Consider the following 19576-nt stretch of genomic DNA (forward strand, 5'->3'; position numbering starts at 1 on the left):
TACCCAAGAATGGATTTCGGCAAAATCGTTGCGATGAGGTGGCTGCCAATGCAATCTTGCTTTCAGCCGTGCTGGGAGGCATCCATCCGATAAGTGTCCACCGCAAATCCCGTCCTCAATAAATGTTAGCCAAACTGTGGAATGTGTTCAGATACCGGGGCTATGTCCCCATGTTCTCAGGTTTGAGTCACTGCACAGTAGGCATAACATCAACAGCACGCTCACCCCGGCCGTCTATCCCCGCACGGAGGCCTGGCCGAACGGCCATGGCGTGGTCAGCCTCCCTGGCTTCCTGAAGCACCTGCCCGGAGCGATTGGACAAGATATGGCCTCTTGCTTTGGAAACGATTTGGCTTCGCTACGTGCACACCCAACCCAGCTCTTGCATGACTGATTGGGGAAGATCCCCGGCAGCCACTTGCAGCCTAGAATAGCCCTTATCGTAAAGCTGCCTCCTCTTCGGCGGAAGCTTTGGCGCGGGGTCCAAAGGCTCTTTTGTTTGCAACATTCCGAACTTTATTTCCCTCTGCGTCCCAGTGCTGCAGTTAGTTTTACCTCTTAGCTATCGGCTCCTTCCACTCACTCTCCCAGCTCAACCCTCACCCCCTCGAAGCTCGCTCACCTCGTCCACCACTTTACGCTCCGCATCTCTACTGTCTTCTTGTTCGTCAGGTCTCCTGAGCACACCAATACCCCTCCTCTGCCCTCCCGTTCCCTTCCTCACCAGCCACCTCCTTCCCCCCCCCCCCCCAAAAAAAAAAAAAAACAAGAAACGGTTTTCTTTCTCTCCCTCCCCTCCCACTCCCGGCGCCGTAAAACGGGCCAGCCAGCTGCCCTCCTAAACTCTGGATCACCGGATATCTTGCGAAACAGCGCAGCTAAAGCTGCCACGGACACAGCGACTTGTATTCACCCACCCTCTTGTCGTCCGCTCAGGTCAGGTCCATGTCCGACACCAGCGGCCCGCTATTTCAGCGGCCCAGTCTCTCGATTGTCCACCACCTCTTTCGAGTCCCCCTTCTCCCCGCCATCGCGGCAAAGCACGTTGTCACCTTTGCGCTTACCACCCTTGTCGCCTTCGCTATGGGTCGGACAGTACGAGGCCGATCCGACGTCAAACGACACCTAAACCCCTCGACATCGGAGAAGCAACACTCGGCCATCCAGATCGAGGATCGAATATGTCTCATCTGCCAGGAAATCGTTGGCACCCGCAACGTCGAGGGCATCAAGGAGGGATTCAGCATGCTGCCTTGCGGCCACCGCTTCGGCAGCTACTGTATCAAGCGCTACCTCGGCCTGACCGCTGACGAGGAGCCGCTGTGCCCCATCTGCCGGCATGTCGCGTACCACGACGCCTGCGGCCATCCCGTTCTCCCGTTTCTCCTCAAGTCCGACGGCACGCACCCCGACCTCATCACGGACGAATCGGGCAAGGTACGCCCGCCAAATAGCAGCGCCGAGGCGTTAGCGGCGCCCTGCGAGTACTGCCGGCTACCACAAGAGCAAGCGGAGCGGACGGTTGGGAAGTTGGCCGCCCGCCTGTCCTCGATCAGGAAGCCGCTGCGCTGGCTCCGCGACATGGTGCCATTTGCACCCAAATGGAGACTCCGACTCCTCCTTGCCGGTAGCGAGGACTCGAGCGAGGCGGAGGAACGCCCATCCAGCACCGGGGAGCGACCATTGACACGCCAGGAGATACGCTCCAGGAGAAGAACCCCCGTCAACAACGGAGTTTGGGAAGGGCCATGGGTCGACGTTCAGACCCGGGACGTGGAGTGGGAGAAGTGGTGGATGGCTCAGTCCCCTCGCGGGGTCTGAGTTCCGTCGCTATCGAGCCAAATCTTTCCGGCATCTCATTCTCGGTATCACACATCCTCTAATTGAGCATGATATGGATGACATCTACACTAGATTTTTTTTCTTTTTCTTTTCTCGCAACGGGCATGGGCAGCCAATACCACGGATGGTGGAGGATGTTTGGGGCCGCAGATCGGTGGGGGCTCCCACTTCACTACACTACACCACACTACTATGAGTACTGGGAGGGTGGGGTCGCGGGACAGTCGTGCCACGAGTGCCCGAGCAAGGTTCCCCGCATTGGCGCGGGGATTGCCGGTGGAAGGTACGAAACCTGTTTCCTCGTGGTAATTTACGCAGCAAGGTACAGAAATGCAGGCTGGAGTCTTGTGTAATTTTCGGCCAGTTACGGTACATTACATACATACACGAAGGTTTCTGCAGCTCAACCGCATCTGGTGGATGCGGTGGGGGGCGGGGTTGCACTTTACGCGAGCAACGCGACTCGACACGCTTAACGGCAAAGGCAAGAATATCTCATCGACATGATCGAAGGCTGCAAATCAACAAGATGCGCTTCAAGACCGATCTCAAGAATGTGAGGACGTTTTCAAGTAAGCTACTTTACTGCGTCACGTAACGAACCTCGTCTAATTTTTCACCTTCTTTTTTTTTCCTCCGCCCTCAGAGCTCACGGCAGCCCTGAACTCGCTCGAGAAGATCGCATGGGTTCGCCTCGATGATGACACGGTCCGCTTCACCGTGATTCCCGACACGGGATCCCAAGTGTGGGCGTCCCTCTCGGTGGACTTGATATTCGATAACTACCACATCCAATCCGCCGAGGTCAACAACACCATCAACCTTGAACTGCCCCTCGGGCCCCTGCAACGGGCCCTCAAATCCGCCATCGGCAGCAGCTATGCCAACTTGCGCCTCACAAAACGGGACGGCATCCCGATGCTGTCCATGACTATCCACACCATGACCAAAGACAGCGTCCATGACGCCCGCGGTTTCGGCGGCGGCATACCCGGCGCTGCAGCAGCAGGAGCAGGAGCAGGAGCAGGAGCAGGAGGAGGGCGGCACCAGGATGGCGACCCGTTCGCCGACCCGGACGTGTTCGCGCAAGAGTCCCTCGAGCTCACCATGAAGCGCGAGCGCGAAAAGATCATCACCCAGGACATACCCGTGCGGGTCCTGCACCCGGACACGGTGGAGACCATCATGCAGCCCAAGGTGCGCGAGCCGGACGTGCACATCCAGCTCCCGCCCCTACTCCAGCTGAAGGCCATCTCGGACCGCTTCACCAAGCTCGCCCTGACCGCCTCCTCCTCCTCCTCCTCCTCGCACGGCACGGCCACCCGCGGCGGCGGCGGCGCCGCCGCCTCGAATCCGAAACTGACCCTCTCGGCCAACATGCACGGCTCCCTCCGGCTGCGCCTGGCCACCGACACGCTCGACATCACCTCGGTCTGGAACGGGCTCGAGAACCCGGAGCTGGACCCGGCGCAGCTGGCCGTGCCGCTCGAGGAGCACCCGTCCACCCGCTTCCGCGAGGCCGGCCCGGACAAGTGGGCCACCGTCCGCGTCGACGGCCGCGACTGGAGCCGCGTGCTCAGCGTCGGCCGCCTCGAGGGCCGCGTCATCGCCTGCTTCGCCGACGACCACGCCCTGATCCTCTACGTGTACGTGCCCCATGCCGACGACATCGGGGCCGAAGACGTCGTGACCTATTATGTTTCGAGTTATAGTGCTTGAAATTTGCATTGGGAAAGGTGGGGGGCCGCCTAAGCCGTCGTTGGGCTCTTTTCATTCTCTGCTGCTCTTGTGTTAGGCTGGAGGACTTGGAAGAGAGAAGGGGGGTTGGGGGGGGGGGGGGGGGGGGGGAGCTGGTCTGGCGTTCATCTGGTTGGCTTCAGAGGAGAGAGGCATCTCGATTGGGGTCATGTGCTTGGGCGGGAGCCATTCGACATGGCGCAAATCTAACCTATTTTGCTCAGACCAGGCAGGGCTTTGAGACGGCACAGTCCGCGAAATCGATACTGTTTACAGCTCTTTTTTTCTTCTTCTTCTTCTTCTGCGTTCCGTCGTTGGTGTTTGTGTGATGGTTAACTCTCCTCCTTCTTCCCAAGATCGAGCTGTCCACCTCGCAAGAGATCGTGCACAGTCCGGAGAGAACGTTGATTGAATTTGATCGAACCCCTTAGCTTTATATGCTCATCGACGTGTTGCGGCGTCGATGAAAAAACAAGGCCACCGCGCCTCATCATGTTGAGATTCATCCGTTCGCTAAATGCTCGAGACAGAGTCTTCCACCGTTGCCAAGGAGAAACGAAAAAAAGAAAAAAAAAATTAAACCAGGTAAGCCATCATCTGCCTCAAGACGACAGCGCCCTGGCATGAGGGCATCAGTAATTACGTATACATCGTAAGTTATACAGTATCATCGTCTTGCCTCGACCCCTTCTCCCCAACCCCCCCAATCCTTTCAAACTCCCGATAGCGTGCACAGTCATATCTCTCTCCCTCTGGTCTCCTCGTTCTTCCTTTACGACTTCCCCATGACATCCACATATCTCGCCCCCTTCCTCGCCTTCTTCGCGGCCCCCGGCTTCCTCGGTCCCGCAGCACCCAGCAGGTCATCGATGCTGTTGGAGTTGCTCAGGCTGGTCGGCGGCCTCGACGGCGGGGCGCCCTGACCCAGCGGCGGGGCACTAGCCGTGCTGCTGCTGGACGCCGACCGTAGCATGGCCGCCGGTCCCGGCGGCGGGGGGCCGGCAGGGGCACCATTGCCGGTTGGCCCGCGGCTCGCGGCGCGCGGCGGACCCGTGGGCGGGGAAGGGGCGCTCGCGCGGCCGGCTGCTTCTGTTGACGAGGAGGGAGGAGACGCCGGGCTGGCGCTAACGGAGCGCTGGGCGGTTCCTGGTGCTGCCCTGGGCGGCGGGGGTGTCGCCTTCTTGGCCGCGTCTTCGGGCCCGGCGTTCTTGTTGACCCAGCGCTTGAGCTCGGGGTCGTAGTAGAACGAGTTGGCCTCGCCGAGCTTGGCGCGGATGGGCTTGTTGGGGCTGGAGCTCTGTCCGGCCGCGTCCTTCTTCGCGCCGACACCGAACCAGGAGGTGAAGCCCCACCCCTTTTTGGTCTGTTTGGCTGCTTCGGCCCGTTTGGCTTGGGTCGGGGGGTCAGTACGGTCCGAGATTGCGCTCCGGCACGACGTTATATATATAGACTTACCATCTTCTTCGGCAACCTTGCGGATCAACTCTTCGTTCTCACGGTCCTTTTCCTCCTTTGTCTTCTCGGCAGGCCGCGGAATGGGGAAGTCATCCTCGTCGTCGTACATGATGCCCTTCTTCTTGGGCTTCGGCTTCGACTCCTCGTCAGACCCGGCATCCTCGTTTGAGGGTTCCGGGTCGGGCTCGTACGAAGGCGGTTCGTAGCTATACGGCTGGTACGAGGGCGGCTCGTAGGTGCTGCTGTTGCCATTGGCAGCTTCTTCGGATGTGCCGCTCTTGTCCTCGGCGGGCGCCTCGTAGGGAGTAAGCGACGGGGGCTCGTACCCATACGAAGGGGCCGGATATCCCGATGATTCGGGAGATTGGGCAGACGCATCGTCGGGTTCCTTGTCAGGCGATTCGCCGTTGACAGCGGCGCCCGGATAACCAATAGGCTGCGGCGGCGCCGGTTGAGAGGCCGGGCTGTACGGCGACTGTTGCGGGGGACTACTAGACCCGGCGACACCTTGAGGTGTGTACATGGCAGCTGGCGAGCCGCTCCGGACCGGACTGTAACTGCCCGTGCGCCCGGACTGCAGTTCCAAAGACCGCCTGGGCACCTCGAACGAGCTTCTGTTGAGCTCGCTCGACGTCCGCTCCATGGAGGACCGGGGCGCATACGCCGAAGTGGAAGGTCTGCTGTTAGAGGCCGGACACTGCGGCGCGCCGGGTGCATATCGAGACGCAGCCCTGGTTGGTGGCGCGGAAGCCGGCACTGGCCCGTTAGGAAGAGCTGCCGGGATGCCGTAACTCGGAACCACGGCGCCAAACGTCTCCAGATTGTTCGTCGAAGGCGACCGACTGATGGCTGGCGTACCCCCGGCGACACGCGCGAACGGACCGGGTTCGGCCTCTCCGGACGTCCCCTGGCCAGAGGTGTCATCCTCCCCGGAGACGAACTTGTTAAACTTGCTCCACACCGTGTCGGACACCTTGTTCATGGTTGGCTTGGGGATCCAGGAACCGGAATCCTCCTTTGGAGCCTGCTTGAGGCGCCTCATGAGGTCCTCGACTGCATTCTCCAGGATGGGATGGTGATACGGAGACCTCTTTGTCTGAGCGGTAATCGCGGCAGCGATCGCATCACAGTACTGCAACGCCTTGTCCCGGAACCCATACTCGGCCAGAGCCAGGGCGTGCTCGAGCTTGTAAGCTGCCAGGTGCGGGTTCGTGACGGGCACGGGCGAGCCGCCTGCCAGGCTTTGGCCGTACTCGTAGACCTCGCTCAGCAGCAGGGGCTCGATCTCTTTGGTGAACTGCTCAGCCTGCTTCTTATGATCGGAGCCGACGAGGACGAAGTGAGATGCCGGATCATCGAGACCGCCAAAGACGGTGAAGCTGCGCGCAAACATGAAGCAGATGTGGGCGGCCTCTGCCCTCCCATAGCCGGAGAGGAGGATGCCGAGGGAGTGGATTGCGCGGACGTCGTTGAGGCTCCTGTTGCTGAGGATGAGGCTGAGGGTCTCCCGCCACTTGTCCAGGCCTTCCAGAGCATCCTTTGAGGGGCCGGATGCCGGATTGGTGGCCATGAGCTGAAGCCCGGCGCGTGCGTGGCTCGGGACGAGCTCGTCTACGCTCTCCTCGTGGTTTCCGGAAAGAACTCCGTACAAGGCAGCGAGCGATTCGTTGTTGTGTCCCGGGATATTAACCTCTTTCTTCACAAACTCCTGAGCGACCTGCCTGTACAGGTTCGGCGCGAGCGCGTTCGAGATGAGGAGGGCATGGCCCCATAAGCGCTGGTCAGCCGCAGCCCAGACGGCCTTCTCGTGTTCGCCAACCAGAAGATGACGGCGGATCTGCTCGAGCGTCGAGGAGCCGACCCCCTCGGCTTGCACCTCGGACGGAGCGGAACCGGCAGCCAGGCCAAAGGCGGCGCCACCGCTTGCGAACGGCGTCGCGCTGTTTTCTGGGCCCTCGAGTCCGGGGGTTAGGATGTCACGGACGGCTTTATCGACCGCAGGATTTCCTTCGAGCACACCATCGTGCTCAACAAAAACACGGAGGATCTTCCAGAGCAGCACCCGCTCGACCGCGCGCTTCTGATCGTGGGACAGATTCGTCTGGAAGGAGAAACTGGTGGGCAGGCTTCGTTCCAAGCTCTCAATGCCGGCCGTCAGCCAAGCGATGGTCTCCTTCTTTTTCGACTTGCCCTTGAGAGGCCCGGGGAACTTTGCGAGCCGTTCCTCTAGGGGTAGGATATCCTTGATGTTCTGGACTTTGACATCACCGGGGCTACGGACAACGGCAGGAATGCTCTGGTTCATACCGTACCGAGGCACCTCCTTGGGGAACATGGTCACAAAGGTGCCACCGACGCCCCAGGAGATGATGGGCGCCCCGCGCCACCGCTGAAGCGGGTCATGCTCACGACCATCCGTCGGGGGGATCACGTTCAAATTCATTGATGCACCCCTAGGGCGACGATAGGTCGTGTTGGCGGTTGTGGCTGGGGCAGCCGCTGGGGCGGCCGCCGGGGCAACGGGAGCAAAGGCTTGCGGCGGCGTCGCGGCAGATTGCGCAACTTCACGCGGCGAGGTCGGGTCGTTCACGGAAGACGGTCGAGGAATCGGCTCGCCAGACTTCGCACCTCGGTTGCCATACAGGGATCCGGGGCTCTGGGTCTGGGAGCGAGGAGGCGGGACAAATTCATACGGTGGCGCCAGAGGGCTGTAGGCCGAGGCGGCGCGTTTGGGAGGTGACAGCACGGCTTGTCCGGAGGGACCTGGAGGCGGAGGCGTCTGCCTGGCTCCTTGGGGCGGCGGCGCGTATCTGGAAACGGGCGGCGATGCTGGATAGGGCGGCGCCCGGTTCTCGAGCGCCCCTTGGGCCTCCTTAGGGGCTTCCTCTTCCTCGACCTCCCTCGTAGGGGGCAGGGACGGCACTCTTTGGAGCCGATACTCGTGCAAGGAACTGCTGCTCCGTCTCTCACCCAGGTTGCCCTCGGGCTGGCTGACTGGTGCATGAGACCTCGACCTCTCATGCGTAATCTCGAACTGGGCAAGCGGACTCGATGTACGAGGTTGATGAGGCAACATCACTGGTCCTGGAGTCGCGGGGGCTGGTGCATACCCGGCGGTCGGCGGCCGTGAGGCTGGCGGGGCTGGGGAATATCGGTTGGTCGCAGGAGCTGGAACGGGACCGTTAGGGTGTGGCGCTCCAGGAGGCGCCGGGGAATAACGGGTCGACGCTACCGGAGGTGCCGCGGGAACGGGGGCAGGGCTCGAGCTCAAGGGAGCATATGGGTTTACGCGGGGCGGCGCAACCAGCTCCGGAATGCCCGGCCCAGAGCCGCCGGGAGCCGACGACCCACGAGGAGGAGGAGGAGGAGGCATTGGATGAGAAGTGACTGACGGGGGAGCGGACGGCAGCGGGACGCCGTAGGAACTTGGCTGCGTCGGTGACGGCGTACTCTTTTGGCTTTGCCGGGATGCGGGACGTGGCTTGGTGGTTATGGGAAGATCCTCAAAGAAGCTCTCGCTCTCGGTCTTACGCCCACTTGGGGGTCCTCGCGACGAGTGGCTCGATGCCGGGCGTGCCATGCCGGGCGGCGGGCCACCACTTGGGGGGGGCGGCGGCGTGGAAGAGTGCATGCTTGCGCTCCTGGGGGGCGGCGGAATGGGCGCGGGCGAGCCAGGTGCCGACGTATTGCGCTGAAGGGGCTGAGCACTGGTACGTCTCTTCGGGACTTTGACAACCTCCATTGGGAGGTCATAGGGCGACGTATAACCGCCTTTGGACTTGTCCACAAAGCTTTGCGCTTTCTTTTCTGTGGGCAAGGGAGGTGGTGCAGCGCCATAGCCAGACTGCATCGGGGTCGGCGGAGCGGTTGACGGGGCGATATAGGATGCCGGCGCAGGAGGCTGGACTGCTGGTGCTTGCGCCGCCGGGACGTAGGGGTTCGCTGGCGTCAGGGGCGAAGCCGCAGGCAGGTAAGGATTCGGCGGCGGGGCGGTTACCGCCGGAGTCTGAGACTGAGGCAGATACCGGTTGTTGACCGCCTGCGTGCCACCATAGCTAGGAGTTGTTGGCACCTTCGCCGAGGAGGTTGTGGCTGGCTGGCTTTGATCCGGCTGCTCAGTTTCCGAGTCTTCGAGTAAACCCTCATCGTCGCTGCCGAGGAAAGCTGACGCATCCACCTCGTTAGGCCCGGCGCCGTCGTCCGGCAGAAAGCCCTCCTCGTCATCATCGCCAAACATAGCCCTCCATTTCTCGTCAAGGTTCTCCTCCTCCTCCTGCGCCTCTGGTTCGTCTCGCGGTTTCTCTGGGCTCTGCGCTGGTAACTCCTCGTTGGACTCTTTCGGCTGAGGAGGGCTGTCGTTTTCGGTTTGTGATTCCTCGGCGGTCTCATCCAGGTGCGTAAAGCTCGTGCCGGCGGATTCCACGTCGACGGATTTCAGTACATCCATCGTGGATTTCCGCTGTACTGGAGCAGGCTGCGAGTCGTCGTCGCCGCCGCCGCCGCCTTGAGTGGCCCCCTCAGCGCGGACATTGCTGAAGAAGTCGTCCTTTTCGTCATCCGCTTCTTGCGCAAACAGGTCGTGCCCCGCCGCGCCCGGGCTCTGCGGTGCCCCATCCTGCTGGGCAGACGAGACCAATGGTATCCCCTCCTCAAAGCGGGCCTCCTCTTCAGATGGGGCAGCGGTGCTCTCCCCAAGATGCTGGCGTTCGGCAGTACCGCCTCCGGTCTCTTGTGCCCCAGCATCACCCTGCGATGTCCCGGTTGTGGCATCAGGGAGCGGCTCGTCCTCGCGAGTCTCTTCCTTGACCTCGCGGATCAGGTCCTCGGCAGAAGAGAAGGAGATGGGTTGTCCTAGCTCGCGCGGGGTCTCGGTCTGTCGGCTCTCTGGAGGAGACACAGGCGGGAAGGAATTTGTGCGATTGCTCTCGGGCATGAACTTGAAAGGATCGCTGTCGGTCCGGGAGAGGGTCCATTCGGCGTCGTCATCGTCGTTCCAATTCACCTCGTGCGCCACAGTCCGGGTGAAGGACATTGTGCTGAAGTGCTTGGAAGCCGTGCTCGACTCGTCTGGGAGAGCATCGTCGGCGGATTCGGTCGGGGTTGCTTGTTCAGTCTGTTCTGGGGTCTCGGCGCTCGCGGCCGGCGCTTTCGTGGTGTCAGCTAACCAGTCGTCGCCGGCCCCATCATCCTGAAACCAATCCTGAGATGCTTCGCCGGTCGCATCTGGCTGTGCCGTGTTCTCCGCATTACTCGGTTCCTGCGCAGGGCTAGACGCGGTTTCTTCGGCTCGACTCTGAGGCAAGTCGGCGGTCGAGTTCGGCATCATCGCGGGATGCCATGTCGGGTTCGGCGCATCGGACACCATCGTGTCCCGATTGAAGGGTCGCGCAGGTGGAAAATCAGGTGTGCCGCTGCGCTCTCAGACGAACAGAGAGAAGAAAAAAAGGAACTAAAAACAAGAGATAAGAGGGCGACAAAAGTTTAACGATCAGCAGCCATTTCCTTCTGACCAGGGGTTCGAAGATCAAGACCCGGGGCGGGTGCGAGATCACATCGACTGACCCCTGTCACGGTTCCCAACATGGAAAAGGGGCGAAAAAAAAAATGTGGACGTACATAGTAATACAAACACGGACGAGCAGGCGAACAAGAAATGTCTAATGACGAGGCATCTTGAATCGGGGCCGGAAATATGCAGTACTCGAACAATGGGTTCCCGGAGCAGTCGCAAAGTTGCAAGTTGCAAGTTGGCAACTTGAGTGTGGTCGATGACGGGATCGCCCAGAAGGGGTAGTTACTACCGAAGCGGCGCTGCACATGGCACAGCCGAAAGGGCAACAACGTACTGTAATCCGTACCTGTGTATGTAATGCTGCAGGGAGCTGCATTGACAGAGCTAATCTTAGCGTGGCGGATGCTGTTAGGGCGGTAGCCAGAAATCAGTCGTAACGAGCGCAAAGAGTACGTGATATCACGCCGCTAAACTAACAGATAAGGGACCGCCGAGGCCCCGACACAGCTCCATCTGTTAGTGAATAACTACATGCACTACTACTCCGTACCAGATTATGTAGTTAAAGGTACGAAGTACCTCCGTAGCGGCTCCATCGAACCTGGGCCCTTGTCATCCCGCCTGCGACCTGCGACCTTCAACCGGCACCCAGCAACCGGCAACCAAAGGACGCGCATGCAGGCTTGGTCAAGACCTCTCCGCTTGCGACAGACACGACAGCTGGGCTGTCTTTGAGCGCTCGGGCATGCAGCTGTATCTCTCGCCAGCAGCCAAGAACTAGGCTCGAGAACCAAAGGAAAAAAAAAAAAGAAAGAGAAAAAAAGAAAAAAAAAAGAGAGAGAGAGAGAGAGAAGAAACAGAAATTATCAAGGAACCGGTTTCGCATCCTCTTCTTGCACGGTACCTCATCGACGGCCAAGCGCACGCGGCGACTTTGCTCGCATGCCATGTGCACACCGTGATTCCAGACGCTCACACGAGACAGGGTAACGGGAAGGAAAGGATTAGGGAGCGACAGCGACGCACATTCAACAACGCTTGGTTGCATCATCATCCTGAGAGAGGGCCCTTTCTGGCCGCCGATGCGGGATGCGTTCCTCGACGACCCATCCCCCAGCGAAGCCGCCAGACTCGCCGGCCGACGACTCCGACACCGATCTTGAGCTCGATCTCGAAGAGCTCGACCCCCAGACCGTCTCCGGATCCGACCAGCCGAGGAGGAGAGGTCTCTTGGGCCAGCCGCGCCAGCTCCCCGAAGAGCGAGCACCCAGGATCGCCCTGCGCACGCTGCGGATGGGCGGGCTACGACGCGGCGCCAGACGCAACGGGTACGGCGAGCTAGGCCGCAGCCATGCCGGGGGCGCGGGGGGCGCCGAGGACGCCCAGGAGCTGCTTCGGGACGGGTACGGAGGCGATCGGCGGTATTCCGACGCCAGCGCCGCCGGAGGGGACGATGCGCCGCTGCTGAGCGAGCCCGGCCGGAGCTCCAGCAAGCGGCGGGGCTCCTTCGCCGGCGACAGGCTACGCCGAGTCGGCCTGCGGCTGCCCAGTTTCCTGTCCGGCAAGCCCGCGAACCACGACAACCCGGACGAGGAGCTCGACAAGGAGGAAGACGACCCGTCATCGTCGAGGCTAGTTGCCGTCGGCTCGTCCCAATCGACGCGCTTCCCGCCAAACATCATCTCCAATGCCAAATACACGGCCTGGAGCTTCCTGCCCGTTACGCTCTACAACGAGTTCTCTTTCTTCTTCAACATGTACTTCCTCCTGGTGGCCCTGTCCCAGGCCATTCCGGCATTGCGCATCGGCTACCTCTCGACCTACGTTGCGCCGCTGGCATTCGTCTTGGTTATCACACTCGGCAAGGAGGCGTACGACGATATCGAGAGGCGGAGGAGGGACAACGAGGCGAATTCTGAGGAATATACAGTGTTGCAGTTCGAGGAACCCGGGAGGGCGGCTGTGGCGGGTGCGGGTGCGGGTGCGGGTGCGGGTGCGGGTGCCCGCCTCCGGACAAGGAAATCGACGCTGACGTCCGCGCGGAGAGGGCCCAAGCGCAATGGGGCGGACGCAGGCAGGCTCTCGGATATCCAAGAAGAGGAGGAGCAGACCGAGGGAGACGGGCCTCGGAAGCCGCGGGGATGCGTCGTGTCCGAAGTCAGCAAGAAGTCGCGAGATCTCCGAGTGGGCGACGTTCTCAAGCTCAGCAGAGGCGACCGCGTGCCTTCTGATGTGATCATTCTGAAATGCCTGTCGAACGACCCGGCTGCGCAGAAAGCCGAGGAGGGGCCGGTCCCTCAGGAAGAACCGCTGCTGCTCGACCATGCAGCTGAAACCGCGAGAGGCGGTGCAGCGACCGGGACGGTTGATGAGGAGAATTCCGGGGCTGCCGAGGGGGGCTCAAACGGGGAGACGTTCATCAGGACAGACCAGCTCGACGGCGAAACGGACTGGAAGCTGCGGCTGGCGTCTCCGCTCTCCCAGAACCTCGCGACCGAGGAGTTCGTCCGTCTCCGCGTCACTGGCGGCAAGCCCGATAAGAAAGTGAACGAATTCATCGGTTCTCTAGAACTACTCCCCTCGCGACAAGACGCCATGAGCACCGCCACCTTCTCCCCGACCGACGACGACGAGGGCGTCAAGGCGGTGTCTCTGTCCATCGACAACACGGCGTGGGCAAATACCGTCATCGCATCACATGCCACGACCCTGGCGGTCATCGTCTACACGGGGCCGCAGACCCGTTCTGCGCTGTCCACGGCGCCATCCCGTTCCAAGACGGGCCTCTTGGAGTACGAGATCAACTCGCTCACAAAGATCCTCTGCTTCCTCACCCTGGCCCTGTCCGTCATCCTCGTCGCCCTCGAAGGGTTCAGCAACACCGAGGGCAACGTCTGGTACGTCAAGATCACGAGGTTTCTGGTCCTGTTTTCGACCATTGTCCCCATCAGCCTGCGGGTGAACCTCGACATGGGCAAGAGCGTCTACTCCTGGCTCATCCAGAGAGACCCGGGCATCCCCGGCGCCGTCGTCAGGACGAGCACCATCCCGGAGGACCTCGGGCGGATAGAGTACCTCCTCAGCGACAAGACGGGTACGTTGACCCAGAACGAGATGGAGATGAAAAAGATCCACGTCGGCACCGTGTCGTACGCCAACGACGCCATGGACGAAGTCTCGGCCTACGTGAGGCAGGGCCTCCACCTCCCCCCCCACTCGGCCGATGGCCGGGCGCTGGTGACGCCCTCGACGTCTCTGACCTCGGGCGCGAACGTGGGCGCGACGAGGACGCGCCGCGAGATCGGGTCTCGGGTCCGCGATGTGGTTCTCGCCCTCGCGCTGTGCCACAACGTGACGCCCGCCACCGAGGCGGACGACGCGGGCCGGCTGGTGAACTCGTACCAGGCCAGCTCGCCAGACGAGATCGCCATTGTCCGCTGGACGGAGTCGGTCGGCCTGCGGCTGGCCTCGCGCGACCGCAAGAGCATGGTCCTCGAGTCTACCGAGGCGGGCCGGCCCGTGGTCAAGGTCCGCATCTTGGACATCTTCCCGTTCACGTCCGAGGGCAAGCGCATGGGCATCATCGTGCAGTTCTACGAGAGGCTGGATGAGCCCGGCGTCCCGGGCCCGACCTCGGGCGAGATCTGGTTCTATCAGAAGGGCGCCGACACCGTCATGAGCTCCATCGTCGCGGCGAACGACTGGCTGGACGAGGAGACGGCGAACATGGCGCGCGAGGGCCTCCGGACGCTCGTCGTGGGGAGGAAGCGGCTGTCGGCGGCCGAGTACCGGGAGTTCTCGGCCAGGTACCACGAGGCGTCCCTGGCGATCAGCGGCCGCGAGGCCGGCATGCAGGCGGTCGTGTCCCGGTACCTCGAGCGCGACCTGGAGCTCCTCGGCGTCACCGGCGTCGAGGACAAGCTGCAGAAGGACGTCAAGCCGTCCCTGGAGCTGCTCCGCAACGCCGGCATCAAGATCTGGATGCTGACCGGAGACAAGGTGGAGACGGCGCGCTGCGTGGCCGTCAGCTCCAAGCTGGTGGCCCGGGGCCAGTACATCCACACGGTGGCCAAGCTGCGGCGCAAGGACGCGGCGCAGGAGAACCTCGACCTCCTGCGCAGCAAGACCGACTCGTGCCTGCTCATCGACGGCGAGAGCCTGGGCATGTACCTGACCCACTACCGGACCGAGTTCGTCTCGGTCGCGGTCCAGCTCCCGACCGTGGTGGCGTGCCGGTGCTCGCCGACGCAGAAGGCCGAGGTGGCCCGGCTCATCCGGGAGCACACCAAGAAGCGGGTGTGCTGCATCGGCGACGGCGGCAACGACGTGTCCATGATCCAGGCCGCCGACGTCGGCGTCGGCATCGTCGGCAAGGAGGGCCGCCAGGCCAGCCTCGCCGCCGACTTCTCCATCGAGCAGTTCTTCCACCTGACCAAGCTGCTCGTCTGGCACGGCCGCAACAGCTACAAGCGCAGCGCCAAGCTGGCCCAGTTTGTCATCCACCGCGGCCTCATCATCGCCGTGTGCCAGACCATGTACAGCATCGCGCTGAACTTTGAGCCCGAGGGCCTCTACAAGGTTAGTTTATAATCTCTTTTATATTATTCTTTTTTCTCTTCTTTTTTTTTCTTATATCCCACGTCCTTTGACCCTCCCCTCCCCTTCCTTTTTCATATCTTAGAATTGTCTGACGTGCCACGATCCCAGGATTGGCTCATGGTGGGCTACGCGACGGTGTATACGGCCATGCCGGTCCTCTCGCTGGTGCTCGACAAGGACGTGGACGAGAACCTGGCCAACCTGTACCCGGAGCTGTACAAGGAGCTGACGTCGGGCCGGTCGCTGTCGTACCGCACCTTCTTCGTCTGGGTGTTCGTCTCGGTCTACCAGGGCTGCCTCATCCAGGGCCTGTCGCAGCTGCTGACCGAGGTGGACGGCCCCCGCATGGTGGCCGTCAGCTACACGGCCCTGGTGCTCAACGAGCTGCTGATGGTGGCCATCGAGATCACGACGTGGCACTGGGTCATGGTGGCGTCCATCGTGGGGACTTTCTTGCTCTTTGTCGGGTCGGTCCCGTTCCTGGGCGGCTATTTCGACCTGGCTTTCTTGTCGGCCCTGTAAGTGGTGTCTTCCTCCCTTGCCCAGAGAGCGAGAGCCGGCGGCGAGTGTTGTTTGCTGGACCTGGTTGCGCTAACTCACCGTGATATCTAATAGGGGCTTCTATTGGCGGGTAGCTGCCATCTTGGCCATGTCCCTGATTCCCACGTACGCGGCCAAGGTGATACAGCGGACCATGAAGCCGCCCTCGTACCGGAAGGTTCAGGGGATTTGAGCCTTGGGGGAGGGACGGGGAAAGCATGAAATGGCGTTTTTCTTTTCTTTTTTTTCCCGGGGTGTTTCGTATGCAAAACTACGTCTATCTAGCATTAACCTGGATTTCTTCTTGTTTGGACCTCCCGCCGTCCCTGCTCGCGACGATCATGTACGCTCCGGGGCTGGCTGTGACTTTGGCAGGCCGCGACAAGATCCAGTTGGAGCCAAGATGCCGCCCATTGGCCCTTTGGTTGGTTTGTATGTGTATGTGCATGATTATTCTCTCGTGTCATTCATTGTGTACATATATAAACGGGGTATTATATTCTATGCTTTACATCTTCAAAACGAGCCAATCGTCTCCCAGGCTCGGGTATTTCTTGGTCAGATCGTTAAAGAGGCCTGTAACCGGGCCTTGACGCTGACGCCCATCGTGCCACACCTTGACGCCCGCGAGGTGCGCGATGAAACCGTCCGGTCCAGAGATCATCAAGAGGTTCTTACCGCCCTGGACGGGATTGCCGTCGGCGTCCTTGCACCGGCACGACTGGCCGCCGGTGCCAACGAGAGGATCCCGCTCGTCTGACGAGACTAATCTCCTGGCCGAATGGTAGGCGCAGGCATCGGAGACGGCGGCGGCGGCGGCGGCGGCGGCGGCGGCGGCAGCGCCATCCTTGTTGGGGCTTACACCCCTGCCGGCTGACCACAACCCTCCCCAAGCAGGGGTGCGAGCCAGTCCGGAGGGCCGCGTTGACGCTCCCGTCGCGCGGGCGACGGTGCCGGCGTTGATGAAGGACCCTTCCTCGTCGACGGTGCACGAGTACCGGAACCGGTGCTCGCCGTACCTCCTCCGGAACGCCTCGAGCAGTTCGAGCACGGGGCCCTGCGGGCCCTGCGGGCTCTCGGCGCCGCACCCGACGCAATCCTCCCTCCGCCGGTTCGCCCACACGACCTCCATCTCGACGCGGGGGTCGTCCAGCACGGCGCTGGCGGCCTGCAGCGCGGGCGCGATCCCGGTCCCGCCGGCCAAGAACACCACCTTCTTCTTCTCCTCCTCCTTCTTCTTATTCTTCTGCTCCTCCTCCTCTTTCGTCTTCCTCTCCGCCCCGTCGCCGCCCGGCCCGTCCCCGTCCTCGTCGCCACCACCCGCAGCCAGCCCCAGCCGCGCGCGGAGGTCGAAGGCGAGGCGGGGACCCCTCAGCTCGATCTCGTCGCCGACGCGCAGCCGCGCCAGGTACCCGGACACCTCGCCGCCGGGCATGCGGCGGACGTAGAAGCGCAGCTCGGCCGGGTCCCGCTCGCCGTGGTCGGAAGCCGGGCCGTCGGATGCTGCTGCTGCTGCTGCTTCTGGAGGAGGAGGAGGAGGAGGAGGAGGAGGAGGAGGAGGGAGCGGGGTGTACTCGCGCGCGACCATGCACTCGGGCTGCTTGACCTCGACGGCCCAGAGGCCGTGGCGCCAGGCGTCGGCGACGACCTGCCGGGCGCGGGCGGGGTCGCTGGGCCGGACGGTCAGGACGAAGGCGGTCGGGGAGACCTGCTCGCGGGCGGTGATGGTGAAGGGGGTGAAGGTGGTCGGGTTGAGGCAGGCGGGCTTGCCGCTGTCGTCGCCGTCGCCGGCGATGGCGCTACCCTCGACGATTTTGATGGCCGGGGTGAAGACGGCGAGGAGGGCGAGGGTGATGAGGATCTCGGTCCTCCAGTTGATCCTGCTCTTGAACCGCTGAAATCTCTCGCGGAAGGTCCCGCGGGGTGGACTGGGGGGTGGACTCCCGCGAGGCGGGACTGTATTGTTGGAAACGGGAGGTCCCTGTTTGGGGGCCTCCTTGTGGTTTGGTTGAGGAGACTGGGACTTTGGCGGTGGTGTTGGCGGGGTGGGTTTGGATTTGGCGATCCTGATCGGCGGAGGAGACCGGCGGTGGTGAGGCAGGGTGATGTGGAAGGACCGGTGTTGAATGCGCCGAGTGGTGAGAGTTGACCCGCTCGACGAGGACCGACCGAGACCAAAATCCCCCGCGGCCATGGACGGCGGCCGCGCCCGAAGACGGACCATTGTTTGGCTCATTGGGACTCGTCTTCGACGGTGGCGTTGCGCCGACCTTTGTTTGAATGCTTGCACTCACGACACCTTTTTTTTTTGTTTATTTATTTTTTGGTACGGATCCGTGATGAGCGAGGGATCCGTATGTATTCACGAATGAATCTAGTTATGAATTACTGGCGAATCAATCAACGGAGATTTTTGGTTGGCTGAATCCGAAATCATTGGGCAGTGTGAATCGGGATGCAATTAAGCAATATCTTGTTCCGCGCGCCCCGTCAATGGCAAGCCAAGACTCCGTCCCTGTAAGTTAGCTAGTTAAGCCTGGACTCTCCCTCTCCGAGATGATGATCGCGTTTTCCATTCTATGTTGTCTTTGTTTTATTTTTTTCTTTCTTTTCCTGGTGCACAAGTATGCGCTGCCGTCTATAGCCTCAAGATCTGCCCGTCCTGCCGGATACCCCCCCGGAAGAGCTCCTCAATCACCGTCCCCTTCAAGATGGTCTCCGTCACGATGCCCTCGACGTGCGCCGGCTCAACTCGGCCGTACCATATCCCGTGGCCGGCCAGAGGGTGCGGTCGCCCGTCCTCAGTCGTCAAGGTCGGCGGTAGATACACGATCACATTCCCCGCATACTTGTGACCGCCGATGTGGCTGATCAACCCGACGCGGGCCGCGCGCTCCCTCCCCGATGCCTCCCCTTCGACATCCAGGGCCCCCTTCAGTACCTCGACCCCCTTCTCGGGCAGCCTCTTCTCGAACTCGCCCCTCAACAGGGGCCCGTAGATGCCGCAGCGCCGGTCCCGGCCGCCGTGCCCGCAGATCAGGACCACGACCTCGCGCACGTCACGCACCCCCCACAGCAGGCTCTGGTAGGCGGGCTTGCGCAGCAGCCTGTCGCGGTGGATGGGCGACAGGCCGTCGTGCATCGGGTGCAGCGCCTCGGGTTGCAGGTAGCCGCGCACGAGGGCCTCGACGCTGTCGAACGAGACGCGCGGCAGGAAGGGCACGTACTTGAACTGCGGGAGGATGTAGACGGAGCTGGTCTGCAGCTCGGGCCGCTGCTTCGGGGCCGGCGAGGAGGGGAAGGACGAGGCGAGGATCGAGATGTTGTGGAAGGGCTGGCGGTGTGGCAGGGGTCAGCCGAGCACGACAACGACAGGGGAGAAGGAGGAGGGTAGGAGGAAGAGGTGACGAAGAAAGATAATAAAAAATAAAAAATAAAAAATAAAAAATAAAATAAAAAGAGGAGCGTGGAGCCGCTACGTACATCATTGAACTTTCCTCTGGGCCCGACCAGCTCGCGCAAGTCAGCCACCAGGTTATCCCCCGCGTCGTCTTCCTCGATGCGAGACGGCCAGTCGTCCTTGCCTGTGCAAACCAGCACGTGCTGGGCATAGTTGGATATCGAGCCGTTGAGGGGTGCATCACGGTCAATGGCGAAGCCCTCCGGGAGCGCCGGGGGCGGGGCGCATGCGCATGTCGGCGCGGGGCAGGTCGGCGTGGTCGGGAAGGGCGGAGGAGAGGTCTTGGTTGCGAGTGCCCTCGGGCTCTGCGGGCGCCGCCGCGCGGTGGCCGATGTGGATCGAATGCATGCTCGCGCGAAGAGCCTATGGACTATCATGGCGGACGAGGATGCGGGGAACGCCTCGAATGGCAGCTAGGCCAGAGGGTGTGG

General features: G+C 61.8%; 5 protein-coding genes across 5 annotated transcripts; 2 read left to right on the forward strand and 3 right to left on the reverse strand.

Annotated features, from left to right (window-relative positions):
- Nucleotides 1–945: 945 nt before the first annotated feature.
- On the forward strand, nt 946–3661 carry P884DRAFT_291555 (Hus1-like protein-domain-containing protein; the record flags this gene model as incomplete). Its single annotated transcript, XM_069444107.1, has 4 exons — nt 946–1815; nt 2040–2125; nt 2332–2414; nt 2489–3661. 4 exons carry the CDS (start codon nt 946–948, stop codon nt 3559–3561), a joined length of 2112 nt encoding a protein of 703 aa, XP_069298040.1. The 3' UTR covers nt 3562–3661.
- A 204-nt stretch (nt 3662–3865) lies between these two features.
- Nucleotides 3866–10767, reverse strand: P884DRAFT_222271 (Sec23-binding domain of Sec16-domain-containing protein). Its single transcript, XM_069439518.1, has 3 exons — nt 10651–10767; nt 5035–10483; nt 3866–4968 (listed from the first exon to the last, which is right to left on the reverse strand). The coding sequence occupies exons 2-3, from the start codon at nt 10397–10399 to the stop codon at nt 4352–4354; spliced, it is 5982 nt and encodes a 1993-aa protein (XP_069298041.1). The 5' UTR covers nt 10400–10483; nt 10651–10767; the 3' UTR covers nt 3866–4351.
- Nucleotides 10768–11343: 576 nt separating this feature from the next.
- On the forward strand, nt 11344–16144 carry P884DRAFT_241848 (uncharacterized protein). Its single transcript, XM_069440244.1, has 3 exons — nt 11344–15124; nt 15254–15663; nt 15761–16144. The coding sequence occupies exons 1-3, from the start codon at nt 11636–11638 to the stop codon at nt 15876–15878; spliced, it is 4017 nt and encodes a 1338-aa protein (XP_069298042.1). The 5' UTR covers nt 11344–11635; the 3' UTR covers nt 15879–16144.
- P884DRAFT_258626 (uncharacterized protein) lies at nt 16145–17254 on the reverse strand. The gene has a single exon (XM_069441260.1). The coding sequence runs from the start codon at nt 17118–17120 to the stop codon at nt 16194–16196; it is 927 nt and encodes a 308-aa protein (XP_069298043.1). The 5' UTR covers nt 17121–17254; the 3' UTR covers nt 16145–16193.
- A 1069-nt stretch (nt 17255–18323) lies between these two features.
- P884DRAFT_277021 (Sucrase/ferredoxin-like-domain-containing protein) lies at nt 18324–19522 on the reverse strand (the record flags this gene model as incomplete). Its single annotated transcript, XM_069443031.1, has 2 exons — nt 18324–19019; nt 19169–19522. The coding sequence occupies 2 exons, from the start codon at nt 19520–19522 to the stop codon at nt 18324–18326; spliced, it is 1050 nt and encodes a 349-aa protein (XP_069298044.1).
- Nucleotides 19523–19576: the final 54 nt, after the last annotated feature.

This window comes from Thermothelomyces heterothallicus (assembly GCF_042370625.1).
Source record: "Thermothelomyces heterothallicus CBS 202.75 unplaced genomic scaffold P884_scaffold_9, whole genome shotgun sequence".
Taxonomy (NCBI): domain Eukaryota; kingdom Fungi; phylum Ascomycota; class Sordariomycetes; order Sordariales; family Chaetomiaceae; genus Thermothelomyces; species Thermothelomyces heterothallicus.

Coding starts and splice junctions, on each gene's coding strand:
- P884DRAFT_222271 (XM_069439518.1), bottom strand. CDS start 10,399: ATGGTGTCCGATGCGCCGAACCCGACATGGCATCCCGCGATGATGCCG. Junction 4,969..5,034: donor CAAGGTTGCCGAAGAAGATG/GTAAGTCTATAT, acceptor CCCCGACCCAAG/CCAAACGGGCCGAAGCAGCC.
- P884DRAFT_241848 (XM_069440244.1), top strand. CDS start 11,636: ATGCGTTCCTCGACGACCCATCCCCCAGCGAAGCCGCCAGACTCGCCG. Junction 15,125..15,253: donor AGCCCGAGGGCCTCTACAAG/GTTAGTTTATAA, acceptor CCACGATCCCAG/GATTGGCTCATGGTGGGCTA. Junction 15,664..15,760: donor CTGGCTTTCTTGTCGGCCCT/GTAAGTGGTGTC, acceptor GATATCTAATAG/GGGCTTCTATTGGCGGGTAG.
- P884DRAFT_258626 (XM_069441260.1), bottom strand. CDS start 17,120: ATGCCCGGCGGCGAGGTGTCCGGGTACCTGGCGCGGCTGCGCGTCGGC.